This window comes from Gavia stellata, chromosome 17 (genome assembly GCF_030936135.1).
Source record: "Gavia stellata isolate bGavSte3 chromosome 17, bGavSte3.hap2, whole genome shotgun sequence".
NCBI classification, from domain to species: Eukaryota; Metazoa; Chordata; class Aves; order Gaviiformes; family Gaviidae; genus Gavia; species Gavia stellata.
In genome coordinates, this window is record NC_082610.1 from 5997184 (window position 1) to 6020778 (window position 23595).

The following is a 23595-nucleotide window of genomic DNA, read 5'->3' on the forward strand; positions in this document are numbered from 1 at the left end:
GTTCTTGTTTTGACAGATTTCTCTAATTTATCATTTTATAATTTTAATCTGTTGATAGGTTGGTAACTTTCTTGTTGCTTAACCATGTTCCTGCAAATGGAAGTCTTAAAACAATATAAGTCAGGTAATTTTAAAACAAAAATGGAGTTAATTCATAAAAAGATTGTTGGGAAAGAGTTAAATGAATTTACATTCAGGTCACAACTTTATTATGCTTGGGCTGTCTTTTCTTTTGGAAGAGAAGAAACATAATAGACAATAACAATATGCCTTTGCTCAGCAGTAGGGAGAAAAAGCTATGGCTTTATTGTTGATTTAGCAACGGGGCGGGGGGGAAATCTAGATCCAAGTATGGAGAGCAGAAAACATTACCTATCCATAATTCAGTGGCTTTTTTTTTTTCTTTTGTAATCTGTAAAGGAATATGTGATTTGTACATAAGGAACGATGCAAGTAAAACAAAAATGAACGTGAAAAACAGTCTGTAGTGAAGCCTGCCAACATACATACAAAAGTCAGACGAAGTCCAGGACTTAAAAAGCAATTGAGTCTCCTATCAAGGGTGCATTTGGTCCTTCCTCATGATTTAGCATTTGTGGTCTAATCCACTGCTTCTTCCCTATTTTACCCTGTTTTTTTTCTTACCTGCTTCTTGTTGAGTCACCTTATTTTTCTTCTTCTTTTAATCTCCCACAAGGATAAAAGAAACAGGATCGCTTGGAGTTCAACAGCTTTTCATATTACAAGCCTTATAGCATGCATCATTTCTAGATGTTTTGTCATGCAGGGAGGCAAGGAGATGTTTTCAGCAAACAGCAGACTGGAGAGGAGGGCAGCGGGGGGGAAAGGATATGGCAGGGATATTTTCAAATAGGCACTGCAGTGGCTCTGCTTCAAATTATGTCATTGTTAAATCAATAATTCACAGACAGCCACTTCTGTTAGGCATAGGCAACTGTCCTAATTGAGTCTCTGTGTACAATCTACCTGAATCAGTCTTTATAGAGTTCCTGTTGCAAGAAATACATAAATGCCTCTGAAAGTCCTTTAAAGCAAATTGGAAAAATGAATGAAATAAACCCTGAGAATCTGTTTTTCCTCCGTGCTTTATATTTATGCAGAGAGCGTGCTAGAAAAATATGTATAATGGCATAATTCTGTTTTGATGCATCTCTGTTCAGTGATTATAACTAGTTGCTCAAGTTACAAAGTAAATGAGGATGAGGCCCACTGTCAAAATAGAGTTCCTATTCATAAGAGGAAAGAAGGTCAGTTAAATAATTGAAGATTGGAAGAAAGGTTGAAAAAATGGAATTTGTGTTAGATTTCCTGACAGTAAAATTTTAGGCAGTTCAAATGGGAAAAATTTAAAATTAGTACAGATTTTTTAGAAGATTGAATAACTAGTTTTTTAGCTTATCAACATCTGTAAGAGGTGTATACAGAGGACTATTTGTCCGTCTGCTGTTCCAATTAACAAGTATAAAGTAACTTCAAATGTTTGCTTTGTATGTATGTGGACCCTGAGTTTCTCAGCCTCATAAAAGGCAGATGGCTGCACTACTCTTGAGTAGACCTGTGAGAAGGTAGGAATTAATTTTGTGCAGTTACATATGAAATTTTCACCTTTCCTGTTAATTTCAGACCAGTGAAATCCTCGCTAAAAATTGCTGTTAATCAGGATTTTCCATATTGTAACTTGATCGTGAGAAAATCTGAGAACAAGCTGTCTTTATTTAAACCAGCTTAGCAGAAGTAAATTGGCAGAGCTCCCATCGAATGTATTAAAGCAATGCATTTTACCAAAATTAGGGGTATGACACATAGATTATTTTTTTGAGAGCAGCAGGTGCTGCATGTGTTCCAAATGAATTGATTTTTTTTTTTTCCTGAAGAAACACCATCACAATGTACATTACGTTTCATGCTTGCTCATTTTTTCAATTCAGACCGGTGGGTTTTCAAGTAGAAACAAAAAATACCATTATTTATATTGTGAAGACAGACCAAATCAGTTTCAAAACCTAGAAGGAAATACAGAAAGACTTCTTTCAAGTGTAACTACAAAACACTATCTGAGGGGTATTTTGGGGAGAGAGAGAGTTCATTAAAGACTGAAGAGAGTGGATTCCAAAGTACGAAGGACCAGCCCAACACTGCTGCCACCACTGCCAACCACCTTCTTTATTTTTGGTTTTCATCTCATGGAAGTTGGACTATTTGAGTGTTTCTGAAAACCCTAGTTGGATCTTGTTTTGGGCGCATGTGTTAACAAGATTGGAGCTCCTTTGTGATTATATGACTTTGGTATATAACGAAGAAGTGGTGTCTCTACAGAAGTTCTTAGACTTCAAATGTGCAGGAGAAGGTTTGATCACCAATTTTATAGTAGTTGACCCCCATGACTTGAGCTAATTAATTTCAGACAGTTGTTTTGGGAGCAGGGTAAGTTCCCTAGATTAACAGGAAAGCATTTCGCAAAATGCGTAGGAATGTACAAAGGACTGCCAGCTGCGTCTCTTCATCTCACAGGTTAGCGTTTCACTAAATACATTAAAATCTTATCTCGGAGTGAGGCAGTGTGGGCAGCATACGAGGACCAGTGGGTGGCTAAAACCTGTATTTACGTCTAAGCGTGGAGGAGGTGGGAGGCTGTGGGTGTGAGGAGTACGGGATGGAGAGGTGGAAGGGTGCCAGCTTGGCCGGGGGGCAGGTGTGCAATGGGGAGGTCAGGAGCCGTGGGGTAGCAATGAAAAGCAAGGCTGCGCTTCCATTGATGTAAAATTTGTACAGTGCTTGACATGGCAGATATTGTCAGTGTATAATTGGAGAAAAAACTTCCCGCTTAAGTGTCTCAGGCCTTAGTTCTCTACAAATAGCGCAGTTTTTCTACTAGCATCAGTGACATGAGGATTAGACTGCTAAACCCAGTTCAGACTATCTTAGGGTAAGAGCACAGTGCAGCTATTTATATTTCCACTGTTTCTCATGTGGATTCTTTGCCAAAAACCAGATCAATCTTTCTGTGTTGATTTGACTGAATTCTGAAAAGGACACATTTATCTTACTTAGATAAGCAAGTACTCAGAGATGCCATCACTAAGAAGGAATGTAAAGATGTGTGTATGTATTACTTGCCATGTAAACAGGAAGAAAAATAGCATGTTCGTTTCACAAAATTATAGGAATGGACCTGTGTGGTTCCTCTCAAGTAAAATTGTAACAAAAGTGAAAAATATTTGTTTCTAATTTCAAGATCGTAGGCAGTACTTGATGAAGATTGGATTTTGGGGAATACACTTTTTGAAATATTACAACTCTAAACCAACAAATGATGATACAATAATGAAATGAAGTTAGTGTTCTGCTTCTGTTGAAAGTTAATTTAATTCCATAGAGAACTATTGTATTTTCATAATGCGCTCGCCCTATTTGGTTGCGCTGTTTAAACCTGTCTGTGATTTGTTTTCAGAAGCAAACCAAAATAACAGTGTGAGAAATTATTGACTAACAGAATAAGATATTGCAAAACAGCTTAGGTATCGCAAACCATTATTCATTCCAATAGCAAAGCCTGACCTCAAAATCCCTTGCTCGTGCAATTGCACGGTTGTGGGCCAGGACCCCAGACAGCCTATGGAGACGTCCCTGCGTGGAGCCTGGCCAAAGGATGTGGCAGCATCCTCCAGGCCCACGTACAGGAAAATAATGAGCACCCACATCTTGTACAGTTAAAGTGAGGGTAGGGCCTCACCAGGCGTGGATCAGAACTGGACGCTGGGAAGCCCTCGCTAGTCTCACTAGGCGTAACAACTACAATTACTGATACCAATTGCCTTGTCTACACTGAGATTAATGATTTGTCTCCTCGCATTTGTTTCCCTTCAGCTCACACGGTGTAATTTCAGTTTGTATTGCAAAAGTAGCTAAGTAAGGGGTGTCACGTTTGTTCCGAATGCAAGTGCAGCCATCTATGCTATGTACGTTTTCTCTCTTTGATATTAAAATAACAAAAGTACTGTTAAAAGTTGCTCTTTATCAGCTTGTTAAAGGAAATCTGTGTCAAGTTGTTTAGACTTTTTATTTTCTATAATGGGAATGCTGAGGAATACTGTGTGACTTTTAATAAAAGTAATTCTTATTAATGTTTAAAAATCAATATGGGCCGTGTAAAAGTCAGTGCCGCAGGCTGGAGACCCAGCTCATCTGAGGAAGCAGAGGTTTGTTTAAACTTTGACTCTCTAGACTGAAAATCCAGCTATCGCTCAGAATTCAGCAACTTAAACCAGAAGCTACACTGTTTCTTCTGAAATAGCTTTTTATTTTAAAGCATCCTTTGCATCATCGCTAACAACATTATGTTTTTCCCATGATGCCACTGGCAGGGCCTAAACAGCACTGAGACTACTTTACTCATCCCTGAACGTCAAGTGGTAAGCAGTAAGCAGTATTCATGCTTCCTTGCATGAATTTGTGTGGCGTTTTCTATTACCGTATGCCAAAAAGTCCCTCATGAGAAAATTTTCCAGTTTCAAGGAAGCCATCCTTAGAAAAAGAATTGTTTTTCTACCATATAAAAATGAATGTGGTTTTTGAGTTCAGTCCTAGTGATGGTTTAAATGATAAACGCCAGCAAATTGGAAGGATAATGGACAAAATTGAAAAGTTAAGTATTGGTGGAGAAAACTGGAAAGTTTGCTTTTTTATCATTGTTTTGGTTTGGTGGGATATAGGATATATTCTGACTATGGTGTTATTAACAAATGTGGGATTCCTTTTTATCATGATAATCTGGAGGTCTCTGTGTGTCAGCATGATACTTTAAAATGTTTTAAAGAGCGAGAACCAAACACTGACACCATTTGAAATGTGTTGCCTTTTTTTCTTATTGTAGTAAATAATAAGGAAAGGCTCAAAATAGCCTCTTACTGAAATTTGCAGACGAGGTAATTGTGTTAATTGTCAAAAATATCAGAAAACTCAAACTTTCTCTTATGGAGAAAAAAACTATAAGAACTCATCTAAGATAACTGAAGAAGTACATGCTGAGGTATATTAAAACTGTCTGCTTGCTTACGTTGGGCTCTGGTGCCTTACATTAACACATACGCTCTCTTAGCATATATTTTTTTTCCTTTGTTCTATTCTTGTTTAATGTGCTCTTTCATCCGGAGAGGCTTTTTCTGAGCATTTAAATTTTAGTGCAAATAGCTTGGTGTCTTAAACTGCTTTGAAATGCATGTTTTCAAGCTTTCAGATTTTAATGCGGTTCAAAATTGAAACACAAGCGTGGTAAAGGTGTAAAAAAGTAGCTCGCAAGTTTTAGCTGCAAGAATTATGTGGGGTTTTGTGTTTCTTTGAATGGGAAAGGTTATAATTTTGTATGCAACTTTGTAGTCCACATGAAGCATAACTGGAAATTGGAATGTGTGGTGTTAAGAGTGTTGTTAATACACTTCTTTGAAGTGGGTAAGCACTTCAGTTGCCTGGATTCCTCCAAGGAAGAATATTGAAGAGAACTTCATGCAAAGAGGATCTCTGGTATAATGGGAACTGAGTTTACTGTGCATAAGCCAGGAATTCGCCTTCTTGGTTTTCAGCAGAGTGCCTGTATATTTGCATATGTTGTGTAAATGCATTTCCAAGAGCTTTTTGCTTTGGGAAATAAATTTTATCAAACAGTTATATTTAGCATAACAGCACTTAAATCAGCATGTTTTTCCTATAGCTGTAAGCGTGTTTAGTTCAGTGAAAAGGCGGGGGGGTATATAAATATTCTGTGCAAACTGGGGATCTAAGTAAGGGTGATAATTTTGTTTTTAAGCCCCTGAATGTTTCCTACCCTTGCAATTATGGAGGCTTTTCTTGTATTTTGATTCAGCTTTCAAACCCTTAAATTTTTGTCCATTTCTGTATTCTGAAAAATTTTCTGCCATGGATTGTCAATTCACAGATTAACTAATTGCTTTGTAATACAGTTATTTTGGTCTGTTACATTGTCTGTGGTAAAAACTAATTTGCTATATGATCGTCAAAGGTATGGGGTAAATAAAATATTTGGGTTTTTTGACTTGTAAGTAAGCAAAATATCACAAATCAATTTTATTTTGTAATTTGAGGCAGTTTTCTTGTCTGGTACTGTAGGACTGTGATAATGTAACTCCAAGATACACTGACGGGGATCACGTTATCGAGGTAACTTCTCAGCATACCTGTTAGTCCAGAGCCAGGGATTCTTCACTGTGCTATACCTCTAGTGAAGCTAAAGTATTCGCTTCCTCCATCTCAGATTAGTGTTGGTTACTGCATTGTTACTGAAATTGCTGGTCTAAACCGTCTTCCCGCTCTGAGATACAAAAAGCAGAAGGTGAAGGACACTGAGGCTGAACCTGCAGTCCCAGCTCTGCGAGCTTGGACGCTTGTGAAACCTTGAATCCGGGGAACTGCATTTGGGAAGTGCGTTCCTGAATGTGGGCCCTTAAGAAACTTGCAGTTTTCTGACTGAATATTAATCTGAAAAGTGTTGCTCTAAGCCAGGTTCCTCTGTTTTTGAAGTACGGCTGTGGAGAGGGCTAGGATATTTAGTAGCAAGGTGTATTTGGAGGAAGCTCCATTGCCTGCAAGGAGAGAGCTGTGCAAAGCGGCCTGTAAGGACATAAATTTCCTGTTAGGGGGAACAGGACCAGGAACAGAAATCCCCCTGAGCCCTGTGAAAATATACAGGATTAAATCATTCAAGTGTAATCTGCAAAACAGATTTGGTTTTCAGGGAGTGTGACATGGCTAGACCACCGAGGGCTAGCTGATCGTAGCGAGCGAGGTCAGCTCTCTGTGCGCTTCGGTGGGTGAGCAGGGCCACGAAAACGTTTACCGCCGTCAGCTTCAGTCCAAAGTCGTTTCTCTGAAGCACTTTCTGTTGCAGTGTTTAGCGGTTGATGCCACATGCAGCAGCTCGCTTCCCCCTCTCCTCTTCGTGGTGACCAGCTTGTTTGCTTTGGCCCTGGAGAAGCGTATCTGAGCCGCGGGCGGGAGCGAGGTGGCCAAGGCTTTCTCCTCAAGTATTTAGCAGTGTGTATTGGGTTTGCATGGCAACGTTTTGGTAGCGGGGGGGGGGGGGCTACAGGGGTGGCTTCTGTGAGAAGTTGCTAGAAGCTTCCCCTATGTCCGATAAGGCCAATGCCAGCCAGCTCCAAGACGGACCCGCCACTGGCCAAGGCTGAGCTCATCAGTGGCGGTGGTAGCGCCTCTGGGATAACATAGTTGAGAAGGAGGGGGGAAAACTGGAAAACAGCAGCCAGAAGAGAGGAGTGAGAATATGCGAGAGAAACAACTCTGCAGACCCCAAGGTCAGTGAAGAAGGAGGGGAGGAGGTGCTCCGGACGCCGGAGCAGAGATTCCCCTGCAGCCCATGGTGAAGACCATTGTGAGGCAGGCTGTGCCCCTGCACCCATGGAGGTCCACGGTGGAGCAGATACCCACCTGCAGCCCATGGAGGACCCCACGCCGGAGCAGGTGGACGCCCGAAGGAGGCTGTGATCCTGTGGGAAGCCCACACTGGAGCAGGCTCCTGGCAGGACCTGTGGACACATGGAGAGAGGAGCCCACGCTGGAGCAGGTTTGCTGGCAGGACTTGTGACCCCGTGGGGGACCCACGGTGGAGCAGTCTGTTCCTGAAGGACTGCACCCCGTGGAAAGGACCCACGCTGGAGCAGTTCGTGAGGAACCGCAGCCCGTGGGAAGGACCCATGTTGAAGAAGTTCGTGGAGAACTGTCTCCCGTGGGAGGGACCCCACGCTGGAGCAGGGGAAGAGTGTGAGGAGGAAGGAGCGGCAGAAATGACGTGTGATGAACTGACCGCAACCCCCATTCCCCGTCCCCCTGCGCCGCTCGGGGGGAAGAGGTAGAGAAAATCGGGAGTGAAGTTGAGCCCGGGAAGAAGGGAGGGGTGGGGGGAAGGTATTTTTGAGATTCGGGTTTATTCCTTATTATCCTACTCTGATTTTGATTGCTGATAAATTACACTAATTTCCCCAAGTCAAGTCTGTCTTGCCCATGATGGTAATTGGTGAGTGATCTCCCTATGTCCTTGTCTCGACCTGCGAGCCTTTCGTTATGTTTTCTCTCTCCTGTCCAGCTGAGGAAGGGGAGTGAGTGAGCGGCTGTGTGGTGATTAGTTGCCGGTTGGGACTAAACCACGACACAGTGTGACCACCGGCCAGCGTTTACATGCTTTCCCCAAGCCAGTTCGGGCAGAACTGAACGTGGGGTGTTACAGCCTCACTGTGCTTTGTTTATTTCCATATTGACATCTTGGTCTTTCCTGTAACCTGTCCTATTTGAGTCAGGATTTCCTACTGCAGGGCTTTAGTTCGTGTCTAAGGTGAGGACTGCACATCCAGGTACTTGGAGGGTTGTTTGGTTGAACATGGTCCGATACCCTTGACCTCTGCTGGATGTCGAGACAGAAGTTATCGATTATGGGGTAGCTAGAAATTATTAATATAATTCTGTATGAATCCAGTCGGTTTGCATTTATGTAGCCACGTGAAAAGAAAATTTAGCTCTTTGTGATAGACCATTACAGGGTTCAATTAGCACATCTGTCCGCAGGCTATAAGGTCACTTCTTGTAGAGATAATTAGACTATCAAAACTGGAAAGTTACCACAGGAGAACAGGAGGGCAGTATTTGTTTTTGAACAAGTAGTTTTTGTAAACTTACTTTGTAGCTGATGGATTTCGGCAACGTCTTGGAAGCGCTGGTAAATGCTGAACGCTTGCGGTAACACCATTTTGTAGAATCATACAGTGACTTGGGTTGGAAGGGGCCTCTGGAGGTCTCCTTGGCCGACCTCCTACTCAAGGCAAGGCTGACTTCAAACTTAGGTCAGGTTGCTCAGTCAGGGCCTTGCTTGGTTAAGCTGTGTGATCTCTGAGGATGGAGATTACGCAGTCTCTCTAGGCAGCCTGTTGTACCTGTTCCTGCTCAACCACACCCTCGCATCCAGTAGGAATTTCCCTTGTTGCAACTTGTGGCTGTTGCCTCTCGAGTTTTCACCATATACCTTGGGGCTCCATCTCTTCTGTAATTCCTCATTGGGTATTACTCAATTATTCAAAAGCTTCTGCTTGCTATCTGTGCTGCGTTGGGACGTTTTAATTTGGTTACTTGTATTCCAGAAGATACACGTCACAGAATATCTGCTCTCATGAGGTGTAACTTCATTTAGTAACTGCAGGTTGTCTAAGATCAATTAATCTGAATACAGTTCTGGAAGGAGCTGTTAAGAAATAAGATCTACTAATGCGTAACGTTTTATGATTCACTGATGCAACCAATGCAAATTACTAACATTTTATATATTTTAAACCTGTAAGTGCACGTGTATGCACAGAATTGCATGAATATGCAAGACTGATCTTGCTGCCCTTGTGAAATCCAAATGCAACAAAATGGAAAAGAATAATTTATGGGTTTAATAAATAGGCCTGTCACTATCCATGATGAATAATCCTATGTACAGAAGGAGGGGGAAGTGATAAGTATTCCCCTTCTCAAAGCAGATCCAGCGATGACTACTGCATCTTCTTAAATTGATAGTCAGACCTTTAATGACGGAGCAGGATTCTGACACATCTTAGAAGATGAGTAAACTTTGATGGCACTAAAGATAAAGTATTGCTTCAGTTGTATGGAATAATCTAACTAGAACTATGCTACCCAAAGAATTTGGGACACTCCTTTGGCAGGAGCTTTTATTGAAGTAAATATTATTTATTGATTTTTTTTTTTCCCCTTTGTGTATATGGATTTTTTTAGTTCGCTAGGACAACATCTGTGCTTGCACAATCACTGTCTTTTTAAATTAGTGGTTGGGGTGGTCTCTTTTTAGGCTGATTCCCAATATTGTAAGTTGCACTTTGTGGTTCGCTTACTGTAATGATGAATAATTACAGTACCGTTGATGCTATGTAGATGTCGGTGTGGCTCTATGCACTATGTTAATTGGATTAAATTAACATATAAACAGTTGCAATTTGCTTGTAGTCACAATCATATTTACAAAAAAACCCAAACCCCTGTAAGCACAAAATAGGAAAATGCTGTTTCTTTTCTTCTGTTGGATTCCATGATTTTTGTAAGTCTCTTAGTCTTGCGTGATTATGTACCGCATTTGGAAATGAAAGCGTTTTCTGAGGTAGCTGTCCTGATTTCAGTCTTATGAAGTAGTCTACTTTAATTGATCTGCTGTAAATAATATTTCTGAAGAAGAAAAGCAACAAAAAGACCAACAGAATTGCCAAAGAGGGAAGGCAAAGAGAGGATTGCAGCATTTTGGGGAAATAATTTCTTTTAGCTTTTTTGTGTTACTTTGATTTGCGACGCAGTGTTTTGTAGCTCCCCAAAGGCCAGGATAGCTTCAGAAGTACAGGAATCATCCATAAAGCGTGGATGGTCCAAGAACGCTACAATCTGGTTTCAGCAGTTACCAGTGTGTCTAGTGAAGACGCATAAAGTTGTGCATCCCTATGGAATGATAGGGACTTTAAAATATTTTTTTATTTTATTAAATTTGAGCCTATTTGAAGATAAACACATGTCTTGGAGCATGCGGATATTATTGTTTGTAATTTTGTCAGCTCTGGAATTATGTGGTTGCCATTCGTCTTTTTATGTCCCAGTGGGTCCAACCTAACATGAGCGTAACGGAAACACGCATGCACTATTTATTAGCCGGTGCTTGTTTTATTACCTTTGTGCTAACAGTCAAAGAAACTTTCTTATTGTTCTATTTAGTGCTTAAGTATCCAAATGATGGCAATTAGCATTATAGGAGTCATGATTTTAAAACACCTGAGTTTATTATCAAAATGAATGCCAGCACAGCTTTGCCTTTAATAAAAAAAGACGACATAGTCATAATGTTTGTGGGTGCTTGTGTTTTTCTAATAGTTAGAGGCTTTTCCTGGCTTTTTTAAGGACATGGATTTCTTGCTAACTTTAGCTGGGGGGTATGTGCTCGAAGCAGTTGGTTTGGGTCTTGGAGAGGATCAGTGGGCTTGCTAACTATTTGTTGGTTATTCCGGCAGAGTGGAAGGAGATATAATCTGTTCCTGAAGCGACGTCTCAGGGTAAAACAGTGATGAATGATATTGCAAGTGGCTTGGATGGCTGCAGTAATAACATGCTTCACTGTGTGATGCCTTTTGATAACGGGGAGCAAGTTTCACAGTTATAAATAGTCTGTGCTTTCTCAGAGAACTTTTTCACGTGCATCCTTGCATGGTTTAAGAGGGAGAAGACAGAGATGTAACCCTCTGAAATTAGTCTTCTTTGTTTCTACTCTAATAAAATGAAAATCCAATTCAGTCCTATATAAATACACTTCTGCTGGTGGGTGTGGTTACAAAAAACCCCAACATCAACCTTCCTTAGCATGGAGTTAAATTTAGACCAGAGTATTAGCTTCTATGGAGAGCGCTTTGCCGTGTGAACCTCTAGTCTTGTAAACAATTTGGTAGTGCTGAATACTGATATGACGATAAATAATATTGCCTAATATTATGTTAATTTCCCTAGGAGAGTGAGGTAATAGTCTTTATTTGCTTAACATTAATTGTTGTAGCCTAATTGGTGAAAAAGATGAATGTTGTTATTGCGACATTCTGGCATGCTGACAAATGAAAATATGACCTTTAACAGATCAATTAGAATACTAATTACCCTGTGGCATTGATACATTTTATTAGATTTTTTTTTTTTTTCTAAAGAAATTAAATACTCAATTTTGAAATGTAACCCCTGTATTGTTTGTGTGCTGTTTTCATACATGGTCATTGCTAGGACATATTTCTCTGTGGTAGTTGGCTTAGTGAATCTTGTTATGTAGAAGAAAATGCATGGAATTTACTTTTTGCGAGCTGCTTCAAGTCGATGAACTGTGCCCTAGCTGGCTTTTGTGTAGAGTGGCAATCTGACTAACTGCACAAAAAAAATCATGCTGTAAAATAACACTTGTCTTGATCATTTATGACGCGCTGTAAAGACTGTGAAAGACTAAATGGTAGCGTCGTTCACAAGTATTGCTACGCTAACATGTATGTATTCTTCATATACCAGTTACTTATATGTAGTACTTGTGGATATAAGCAGTTAATTTTGAAATTATTTACACTGGATTATAGCCCTTGTTAAAACTTGCCTAAATATACTTTCAGCTATGAAGAAACGGAAGAATTGAGGCAATTTGGGGAAACTTAATTGTCTTCTGGTATATTTTAGAGCGACGGCAATACTTGTTTTTTTAATCATATGCCTATATCTTCCACAGATTGATAAAAGACATCAAAGCAAAGATTCTATTTTCTTCAGGGATGGTGTCAGGAGAATTGATTTTGTTCTCTCCTATGTGGATGATCTTAATAAGGAATGGGAGAAAAAGTTGGTAAGTTTGTCTTCTTGAGGTCCTCTTAATTCTTCCCTAGCATAAACTGAATATCAGTTACTAAGCCTTTCAAATCACTATGCTCAGCTGGAATTGGACTTAGTAAAAAATTTGATAACTGTGTAAAAAGCCATTCCATGTACTGAAATTTCTGTATAATTTACTGTTGTGTATTAGGACCCGATTTTTTTAGATTTTTGGGGCTTTATTTACTGAATTGATCACTCTGCATTACATAGGCTGGTCAATGTATTATACAATCAGTGCCAAGTAATCCAAATGACTTTGCTTTTTTCATTTAACAGTCTTATAGTTAGCTGTGGCTTTGGTGGAAACATATCTGTAAATAGCTAAATGGAGGTGGTTTCTCCTAAATAAGCAAAGCGTTATCCAAATGAGATGTAACAATAACTTTTTTTCCCCATCCTTAGACTTCAGTTAAGAGCAGAAATGGATTCTTAGATCCAAGAATCCATGCAATTTTCCTTTTAAGACTTTTTTATTACTCTGAGCAAAATAAACTCAAAGCTCCTCTTTGAGCTCTTCCCTGTGCTTGACTTCCTCTCTACATATGTGTATTCATTCTTATAGAAGGGTATTTAAAGTGGCTTTGGTAAGAGACCTCCTATATAACAGAGCGTGCAGTACAGGCTTTCTCTAAAATGCTGGTCAGTGATCATCCCTGAACTTCCCAGCAAGACCCGGTTGCCTGAATGGTAGCAGTAGGTCAGATGGAATCAGTGAATGACATGTATTTGTTCCTTGCTCACGCTGACGCTTGAGGTCTAACTTGACTAATACATAAATCCAAGCTATTTAAAAAAATCCAGTGCTATGAGATGCAGTGAAGAAGAACAATAAATTCTATATAAGCATAACGTTTAAAAAACAATAGTTGCAGGGATTTTAATTATTTTGTTTTCTCTTTATTCGCTGCCTTCTTGCTGAGACAGGAGTTTTACAAACTACTCTTTCCAATATGTGTCTCCAAAGCTTGTTCTTTAAAAAAAAAAAAAAAAAAAAAAAAAAACCCAACCAAAAAATACTTCATTCTCATGTAATCACATTATTCTGAAAGATAAGACTTTCTGAAGAAAACTAGTTAGACAGAGGCTTATGACAAAATCATGATCAAAACTAAAGGTCTGTGAAGTAAAGAACGTTTCTCATCTATAATGGTCATCTTAAAGTTTTTTGTAATTAAAAATTATCATTTCCTTTGAACAAAAACTGCACAGCTGGGCTGTTCAAAAAATTGCTTACTGCTTACATTCCTTTATGAAGGAAATACTGTTTTCATTATGGACTTACACTGCCTATATGCAAATGTGATCCCGTGTAGAACACAGCTCCTGCATCATATTCTTGTTACTTTAAAAAAGGAAGAATCTCTGTCATCGTCTCTGGTGCTTTTCCCAGCTTAAGCATCTCACAGTCAGCTTTGCTCAGCTAGCCACCTCCAGGAGATTTGCTGGGGAGACCAGGGTTTTATTATCACTATGGTACCATAGGTTTATATGAAGGCATACTTTTTCAAACCCGCACTGACTCTTTGCCAGGCTGTAATCCTAGCTAGAGTCCTCCTTCTACCATAAAGCAAAATGCATTTAAAAAAGAAGGAAGAGGAGACCAATCAGTTTAGAGAGAAGAAAAAGATACCCATGCAAAATATGTGAAAGCAACTCTTAAAATAAACTTTTCCATTAGTCATACTCAAATAACATGAGGGAAGAAATGGAGACTATTTAGGTAATGTTTTAAATGGGAAGGAAAATGAGCCAGATACTCAGTCTAGTTACTCATTCGTATTGTGTGTAGCAATTTCCTTCTCATGGGTGTAGAGGTCATTAGGGGGTGGCAGGAACCTTTGCCAGACCAGAGGCCGTGTACATGGCTGTCATTGACCGAAGGATTCACATGGGGAAGAACCCAAGAGCTAGTAGCTAATATTGAAGTTCCTCTTTGAGGCAGAAATGCACTTAGGTAGGAAGAAACATCTCTCTCTTGCAGAAGGGTGTAACATCTGCATCAAGTTTCATGAGATTTAATTCTCTGTATGTCTGTGACTTGCAAAAGAGTTTACGGCCCCATGGAAGGTGTTTGGTCGGTGGCCCTGTAGGTTATTAGCTCTGCAGTTGCAGAACAGACAGACGTGAAGGTATCGATGTTACAGGGTGTGAGTTTTCACACAGTTCTTGGGGACTGTGCTAGGAAAATTAAATTTGCCCTACATTTATGTTCAGCATAGACCTTTATACAATGAATATGACCGTAAATTAATGCAGACTTCTTAGCGTAGAAGTACTGTGCTGTTGTCTTTGTGGGAACACGGTTTAAATATTGATGCACTGCAGCCTTTGGAATTTGTCTGACATACTGTACTTGCTATTGTACAGTCATCGCAGGAAAGAAATGTGAATTTCTTTTACTGTAGTACAGTGATACAGCAAAATGGAACAGCTAAGAATAGAAACGTTCACAGGAAGAGAATAACAGTTGTGACAAAGGGTTTTGTTTCCTTGTCTCAAGGAAACAGCTTTATTCGGCATTTCGAAGAAACACTTCTTTGTGTGTTTCAACATGGCCCTGATACAGATGTAAGAGACGGTCTGTTCATCTTCGCCTTCAGCTTCATGCGGAACAAATGCATTAACCTCTTTGATGTTCCCCAGAAGCTTTCCAGCTTAAACTCTGTTTTGAACTTGCCTTCTATAAGCTACATGAATAAATCCTAACTACGAAGTCTCTCTAAACAAAAATTTTTCTGAGACAATACTTCATATTTTTCCTCAAAGCCTCTAGCAGATAAGTGGAAATACTTTACCCGTATATGAAATGCATGTGAACATGGAAAAATAAATACACCTGTACTCTGTACAAGTGTGCAGGATATCCACAGCGGTGTTTGGAGAGGTGCATGCTCTACTGACATCTCTGCTACATAGGCCACAGTGGTCTCGGAAAATGTGGTTTTGGTCTTTTACAGATGCTTTAGAGAGGCTTAACAACTGTACTTAAATAAAATGTGAGGAAGGGCATTAGCCCACTGTTACTGGTCTTCACTAGTGTGATTACTTATGTTGCATCCCTCTTCCCTCTGTGACTGCAGAGTGGCATCTATAGCAGAGCCACAAATATACGCACCAGGTCTAGCTTTTTAGGTTTCCGACAGTAAGCTTAAAATTCTTACAAGTACGTATTAAAACAAAATAGAACCGGTCCAAGGGTACGTTTTGTCCATTTTAAGCCTTTGACGGCAACATGAAGAAATCCAGTGTTTGGCAAGAAAAGGGGGAGCATTGTTTCATTTGTTTGGTTTTTTTTTCAGCAAATTGATTGCCTTCTAAAGATGGTTGTTTCAAGTGACTGGAAAGTACAGTTACATTCACAGGGCTTTTGGAAAAGGTGGTTTATGGGAAGAGAGCAACGTGGTAAAAAGAGCATGATTTCTATTGGAGCACTGCAATTTTTCACACTAAGCGTATAGTAAGGAAGGATAAGTAAGGTGGGGCCAGACCCTTTGGCTCTGTCTGTTATTAAGCTGCACAGCTGGAGGAGGAGCTGGCTGGTGTCTCTGGTGGCGGAGGACCAACCCTCTGAGCTGGCTTGCTTGGCTCTCCCCCAGCATTTGCCGGGGAAAGAACGCGCGCCAGCGTGCTTTGTTTGGAGAAAATGTAGTCCAGAATAGCACATAGCTTTGGATACCAGGCTTGACTGTCAGCTTTTATATAGCACTTTCAAATGTAATCATAAATCACCTTTTAGTTGTATTGTTCTCCATTAGATCAGCAGTCAGCAAACAAGAGTTCTCTGGTGTGTTTATACAGGTGCATGTAGGCAGGTTTGGGGGATAGATTAATTAAAAAATAGTGCATGGAATTGCATTTGCCCCCAGCATGTGCTAGAACTCGGGAAGTGTCATATCTGCAAGTTTATCTAGGCCAGTGTCTAATTTAATATTTAATAATATTTGGCAAAATCAGATGTGACAGGTAAAAATGCAAGGCCACTAACACAGGAAAAAAATAGATCAATACATCTTAACATAGATTTGAGGGCCATTAAAGCTATTCTTCAGTCTATATTCATTCATCTGAAATGCAAATAGGGCAGCCTGCTCCTCACAGACACACAGGAAAAGGAAATTGGCTGAAAACTATGGTGTTTGGGGGTTTTTTTAAGTGTGTTTGAAAAATGTCATTTAAGACTTTTCAACAGAGAAAACATCACACAGCATTGCAGGTGTTAGCTAGAAATAAATTGGTATTCTAGCTAGTGCATTCTAAAGAGGCTAGGACTCAATATTTAGCTTAACTTGTAGTTATTCTGGCAGTTCTTCAGCAAATTTTATATAATTAGAAGGAAATTAATTCAATCTCCCAATAGGAGCAAAAATTCTACAGGGAAGGAGGGCAAGAAAATGTTCTTACCTAAAGACACCACCTAGGAATTACTTGGCAAAATAGAGAGTTCAAGAAGAGTCTCGCACTCGCAGAGGTCGTGCAGCCCTCGTGCACTGCCACAGGCAGGTTTGTTTATCTCTCCATGAAGTCCATGCTGACTTTATGCAAGCCAAGCATATGTAAGCTTACATGTGATGATTTGTTAGTCTTATCTAGTTTTACAGTAATGTTGTTTGGGAAGCATACTGTTTGAATTGTCTGTAATCGGTACTTGAACATCTGTATCGGGCATGATTGTTAAGCTGGTAAATAGATGTTACTAAAAGCGGTCAGTCTTCCAGACGCTCCCAGAGTTTTTCTTTTCATCTGGTTTTAACATTCTCTTAGAAATATAGCTAAACTTGAACGGGAACACACGACACACATCACCCTTCCGAAGAGTCAGAAATGCTCAAGACGCATGACTTCATTTACTTCTCTGGTTAACAAGATTGGACAGTTTATGAGCCTGTTCCTAACAGATAGGTTTCCTGTTGCTAGTCAATGCAGTTCCTGATGTGTTGCCATCACTAGGCTGGCCTTCGCTCCGAAGTGGCCTGGTATGCATCAGATGGTTTTTGTCTGTTGGTCTGCATTCTTTTACTAAGCTCACATAGCACTCGGGGGTTACCATCAGGGCAGTTAGGAGGAGCAAAACTCAGTGAATTCATCACTAAGTGATCAGTTAGTTGCTAACTTCATCAATTAATAAAGTGTGTTTATTGTTCTTCAGGAAAGAAGAAAAGAATTTGAGAGAAACCTGCAAAAGGCTGGTTTGGAACTAGAAACGGAAGATAAGAAGGTAAAAAAAAAAAAAAAAAGAGAGAAAAATTAGGTCCGAAGAACTAGACCTGCAAATTACTAATTAATGTATACCACTTTGTTTCTTTGAGACAAATTATACATTTTTCTAGCAGATTCCAGTGGAGTACGACTAATTTAAGTGCAACAAGCTTAATGTGTCTGTGTTATTTTTCCAGATATGTTCATAAGAATTGTGGAATGTGATTTAAATTCAGGAGGAAGTGATGGCTTCTGGTGTCATACCAAAAAGAAAGCAGTTCCAAAATAGCTGGGATTTAAACCTGTGTAATTGGGAAGTGTGCTCACAGCTAGATTTAATCCCACCTAACAACTAGAACCATGTTTGGAAGTCGGTGAATAGATTAGCGTATGCCCACTGGATGTTGTAATTACGATGAGGAAGGACTCTGGTGTAACAACTTGAGGATGTTTGATTAGTGTTGCTGTTTTGTTTAATAACTGGAGAACGCGGGATGCCGACTTCTTCAGTCAGCACGCTCTCTTTCTTCTGCCAGAGACTGAGTGGGGCAGAGTAACTCCTGATGAAGTTTAGACCCTGTAACATCCATAGATGGGGGTTCACTGAGCAACATGTTAAAAATACCTTCAGATGGCCATTTTCTCCTCTGTACGCAGAGGAGCACTAGAACATATACTGTGGGGTGAGGCCAGTGGTTAAGATGATTCCTTATCATAGCTGTGAGGCTGTAACAGATCTGAGCTCTGGTTGGTAACTCCTTTTTGCAAGGAGTCTTGTATGCTCTACTCCGCTCTATGAAAACTACACCCTTCAGGAAAGAGGATAGCTTTACAGTCCAGCACCGTGGGCTGCCACGTGGCCAGCCCTGCACAGCAAACCCTTGCGTTTTCAGTGCACTCAGAGTGTAATGAGAGTTTTCTGGCCTCGGTGTACAAGGTTAATGGAGTTGGAAAAGCCTTTATGAGCTTTTAGTAGTGCAAAGATTATTTTTATGAACAACCAACCGCTCGGATAAGCTTTTCAGTTAAAAAAAAAAATCAAAACAAAATGACACACACCCCCAAAAAAACCTCCCTATTCCCCTCGCCTTTTTTTTTTTTTTTTAAAGCTTTCAAAAATACGTAAAAGGCAATAAATTTTGTATAGCAACTATTCTCATAAATCTTGCAATAAAACAGTTTAGTCTGATATCCGATTTAAATTTCCTGGGGCAGGAATCTGAAGATGGCAAGATTTATTTTGTGAAGATCCATGCCCCGTGGGAGGTTTTGATCACGTACGCAGAAGTGCTGAACATTAAAGTTCCCATCAAGGAAAATGACATTCCCTCAACGGTGGAGAACCCCCTGGACTGTATGCTTGCACCGCTCAGGCTTCCCGAGAAGGTGATGCACCCTGAACCGGATTATTTCACGGCCCCATTCAGCAAGGAGAAGCAGGAGCTGTACCTCATTAATGACGAAAGCACTTTCTTCTCGCCATCCATGAGAAACAGAATAGTACGTATGTGAATTTGTCTACTTCTATTTACATGTAGATTTACATGGTCCTGTAGGAATATTCATGCAAGGAAGGAGTATATAAAATGTAATATCTGTGGGTAAATATGAGGAAACCTAGATGCCTGTGCGTCTTTCTTAAAAATCTGGAATAGTATTTGTTGGAAAGGATTTTCTAGATGTCCGCAAGGCAAGCGTGCCCTCAACGGTCTCGTACAGGGTAGAGCCTTCTGAAGAAACACTTTTTGCTTTTGCGTATTATTCCTGCAGATGATACACAGTGCGCAACCATTAAAGGTTTCTGTTAAATGGCCTTAAAGCAGGAAAGGTCTGAAATCCTTGTGTTTGAATCGCAGGTTAATTACATTCTAACACGTTGCCCATATGGAACAGAAGAAGGGAAGAAAAAATTTGGGATTAAGAGACTGCTAAATAATGGTACCTATTCAGCTGCGTATCCTCTTCATGATGTAAGTATTTTGGCTTTCTGCTCCCTTTAGCATTTCCCAGTGTTTTCACTCTTTCACCTACTGTGACGTTTGCAGTTTCCAGCAGAAATGAAAATGCACTCAAACCCTTCCATTTGTCCCAGTAGTTGATTCTGTTTTAAAATACAGAAGACATATCTGCTAGCCCTACTATTTGGGTTTTTATGCGCTGAAATGTTTCTTCCTATGCATGCATACAGGAGCAGAGTTTCTAGGATATACTTACGTGTTAATCACATAATGTGTAAGAGACTTACAAAAACACAGATAATAAAAAGCAGTTGTACAAGAATCTCTTCTATACAAGTGCAACCACCTTAAATGCTAAGAAATTGTATGAAAAAATTCCAAAATTGTGAGACACTCGCAAATCATAGTCTAAAAAGTAACTATTTGACCTTTTAAAATATTTTAAAAATGCAAACTTGAAGTTGTTTAAAATTCTTGATTTCTATTTGGAGACCAATTTCCATGCTTTCCTTTGTGATTGAGAGACATTCAGAAAAAAAGGAAAATCAAGATCACAAGCTGAATCTTTAAGATAGCCAAGTACTTCTAAAGGCAGAGTTCTACGACACAAAATAAAATTACAAGAGCTGTCAGAAACTGCAGTTATTTTGCACTGTTTAATTTCTAGGAAACGGATGAAGTTCCAACATTTTCTTAGTATTTGACAGGTAGATAGATACATGATGGTGATGAACACCACTGAAGTTAATTAGTGTCGGAATTTCATTTTGCATGTCCTTGCATATTACAGCTTGAGAAACCGCAGCACGGAGTACGTTATAGTGTTATGGCTGGAGGCAGGAAACAACTCTAATTTATATCCCCTAGTTTACATCTCTCAGTGAAATGCTTTTGGCTGTGCAGTTTCCAATGAGATCCTGATTCAAAAGTACAGAGAACAGGATTTAAATTTGCATTATTTTTAAGGAAGCGGGAGTAAAATGGTGGTTTTGTACTTTAGGGAAGCTTGAACTTCTGCAATTGCATATGCTACACCAGTGTAAAGGAACAAACCATTCACTCCAGTAATCTACCCGTGCAAATGAGTTTGTTGTACCAGCACAACACTGGTGTAAAGCAACGTGATGTGGTTATGGTACAGGTTGACTTAATGTCTAAGATTGATAAATGTTTTCTGAAAATGTCTGTTATCTTAAAACATATAGAAAGGGTTCTACTTAAATAAAGTGGTCAAGTAAAGTGCTAAGTTTGAATTTCAAATTAGTTTAAGTGGCATAATCTTAAGAGGGCTGCATCATCGTCATTAATGTTCATTTCTTTTGATGTAGTACTTGAGTCTGTCGATGAGGTGTTTTGCCTTTACTCTGATTTGCTCACAGTGCCAGTACTGGAAAAAGGCAAATGATCCAAACTGTGACAATGAGAGATACACGCTCTACATGGAGTGGGCCCGTTTCTTGCGGTTCTACAAAGAACAGCCTTTGGACCTCATCAGGTAAAATACTGCCTGTGTTTTATTATATTTACTTGGTTTTCACTGTAATATGAGCGTGTATTCATTCATAGCTTGATCCTGCTGGGAAATTTTTACTGCTTCTAAGATCCGATGAGCATGGGATACTCAGCTGGGCACTAGGTCCTTGGAGGACACGACACAGGTTTTTATTGGCAACTGGAAAAATGCTTTATCTCAAATCAAGCCTCTTTCAATCTAGCCAGCACTCCTGGGGTCAGGTGTATTACAGATAATTCAGCTGTAGAGGAACACATACGACGAATACCTTGCATTTTGTAATCAATGTCTGCCCCAGTGTTTAAAGATGGATGTGAAATTTTGAAATTTCAACACAGACTGGAAAAAACATTGATAAAATCAGTTTCTGAAGCTTGACTCTTAATTCAGTACTAAACGCAAATTTAAACTAACCTCACCCAAGACCTCTTTGATTCAGCTCGTATGATATAACAAAACCATTACTTTTATTCATGGGTTACAGTTGCCCCATTCGTAACGCAACCAGTTGTATTTCTGTGAATTACCCGTTAGTTGTAACCGTATGATCAGAACTGTTGTGCCCAGTTTTGTTTTGTATAACTCCTTGGAAAGTCAAAAAGGTAAATCTTCATTTACGTTATCCCGTGGGAAGAGGAAAGAGTGATTTGATTTTTTTTTTTTTTTTTTTTTTTTTTGAAGCTGGAGCTTCTGCTAGGAGGAAAAAAGAGTCAAAAGAGGCCATATATTGTGTTCATTCAGCTTGTGTAACTTCTCACAGCTAGCTTCAAGTCCCATTTTTCTAGTGTACATCAAGGCATTTATTCCTCTGTTAAATGAGAATTTTGCCAAGTGTTTCATTTTGACTCTGGCCAGTTTGCTGTGTTGCAGTTTTAAACTTTGCTTTGTATTCCTATTAATTGCAATTTTTTGTGTTCAGGAAGTACTATGGTGAGAAGATTGGAATCTATTTTGCCTGGCTAGGATTTTACACTGAGATGTTATTCCTTGCAGCAGTTGTTGGCTTAATCTGTTTTCTTTATGGCTTGTTTACAATGGATGAAAATATGAGCAGGTGAGTGTAATATTGAAAATCTCCTGGGCTTACAATGGCAAAAGCTAAGTGATGTGAAAACTTTGTTATTGCAAAAGAACGGGTAACAAGCTCTTAAAACTTGTCAGAGCAGACAAATTTGTTCTTCAGCGGTCTTTATTGACAGAAACGGTGGTGAACAGCTAATGCAGAACTTGTGACTATTAATTAGTAAGACTCAATTTGTAGGTGAAAAGCAGTATTTTATTACCATTTGGCAATAGCTTTTTATATTGGATTACCTGCAACAGATAAAATCCTAAGAGTACCACTGACATCTCTCAAGATTGTTTGAAGTGTTTATTGTTGCCTTAAGCTTTTATATTTTCATCTATCTTGCAGAGTAGTTTGTTGACCTTTTTTTGTAGGTCATCATTTGTACTAACTACCGAAAGCGTGAGTACAGTACAGATAAGCAGTGTTCTCCCGTCAAAGAGGGATCTGGTATCTCAGAAGCGAAAGTTTGCTTTTTTTTAAAATAAGCATTGTATTTGTTTTTTCAAGGATCCCAAGATTTATTGTATTCAGGGATTTGGGGAGGTGGGGTGAAGAAAAAGAGGGTTGACATTTCATTGCTCAATGGTTTATTGTTTTTTTTAAGAAGTCTTCCAGAAAATTTTGAGCTTTAATCATAAAAGATGAATAACAGGATAAAATTCTCATCCATTCTATTGAATTGTGTCATTTTGAGACTTAGATTTAACTAGGTTCAGAATTCAGCTGGGAATACTGCTACGCATGTTCAGATTTCTCTGGATACTGAAGGACTGTCATAGGATTGTTAACTTTGCCCACCGTAGTAGTTAAATTGAAGTAGCAAATTTTAGTGTAGACAGCAAAGCTGAATTAATATCTCTGCTTTTAGAAAAGGTGTTTTGAATGCGTTACTAACCTGATGAGAAATAATACGGTTTATATCTCACCTGAAAGCAGTGCACGTGCAGTACGGCTCCTTAAGGACGTCTGATTCATTACTGATAGAATCAGAAAGCCCACACCAAGTGAATTGCTAGTTCTCCTCCTTGTAGCAGCTGCTACATTTCTTGGCTTGCCCTGACCAACTACAGGTTAACACCAGTGAACGTGATGAGACTTGGCATCTTCTCTGTGAAGCTGTAGATGTTGAGCTTTGAGCAAATGAAGCTCTTCATTTTTTTTTTTTTAAATGAATTTCATACAGCAGCTCTTAAGATGCTATGAAAACAGATACTGTATGATATTTTCTCCTCAGCAAAGAAATCTGTGACCCTGCAATTGGAGGAGAGATCATCATGTGCCCTCTTTGTGACCGAGAGTGTGAGTACTGGAGGCTAAACACCACCTGCGAGTCCTCAGAGGTCTGTGTCTCATTCTCCAGCCGCTTGTCATTTTTGTTCATACTG

General features: G+C 39.6%; 1 protein-coding gene across 2 annotated transcripts in view; it reads left to right on the forward strand.

Annotated features, from left to right (window-relative positions):
* ANO5 (anoctamin 5) overlaps positions 1–23595 on the forward strand; it is a 56950-nt gene that overhangs the window by 16437 nt on the left and 16918 nt on the right. The window contains exons 4-13 of one of the 2 annotated variants that reach the window (XM_059825706.1): positions 4386–4433; positions 7510–7512; positions 11091–11132; positions 12332–12445; positions 17621–17689; positions 18886–19170; positions 19527–19640; positions 21008–21123; positions 22061–22195; positions 23445–23550. In XM_059825706.1, the coding sequence (XP_059681689.1) occupies positions 4386–4433; positions 7510–7512; positions 11091–11132; positions 12332–12445; positions 17621–17689; positions 18886–19170; positions 19527–19640; positions 21008–21123; positions 22061–22195; positions 23445–23550 (1032 nt within the window). The remainder of the gene's footprint in view (positions 1–4385; positions 4434–7509; positions 7513–11090; positions 11133–12331; positions 12446–17620; positions 17690–18885; positions 19171–19526; positions 19641–21007; positions 21124–22060; positions 22196–23444; positions 23551–23595) is intronic. The other variant, XM_059825707.1, reaches the window with a different exon arrangement.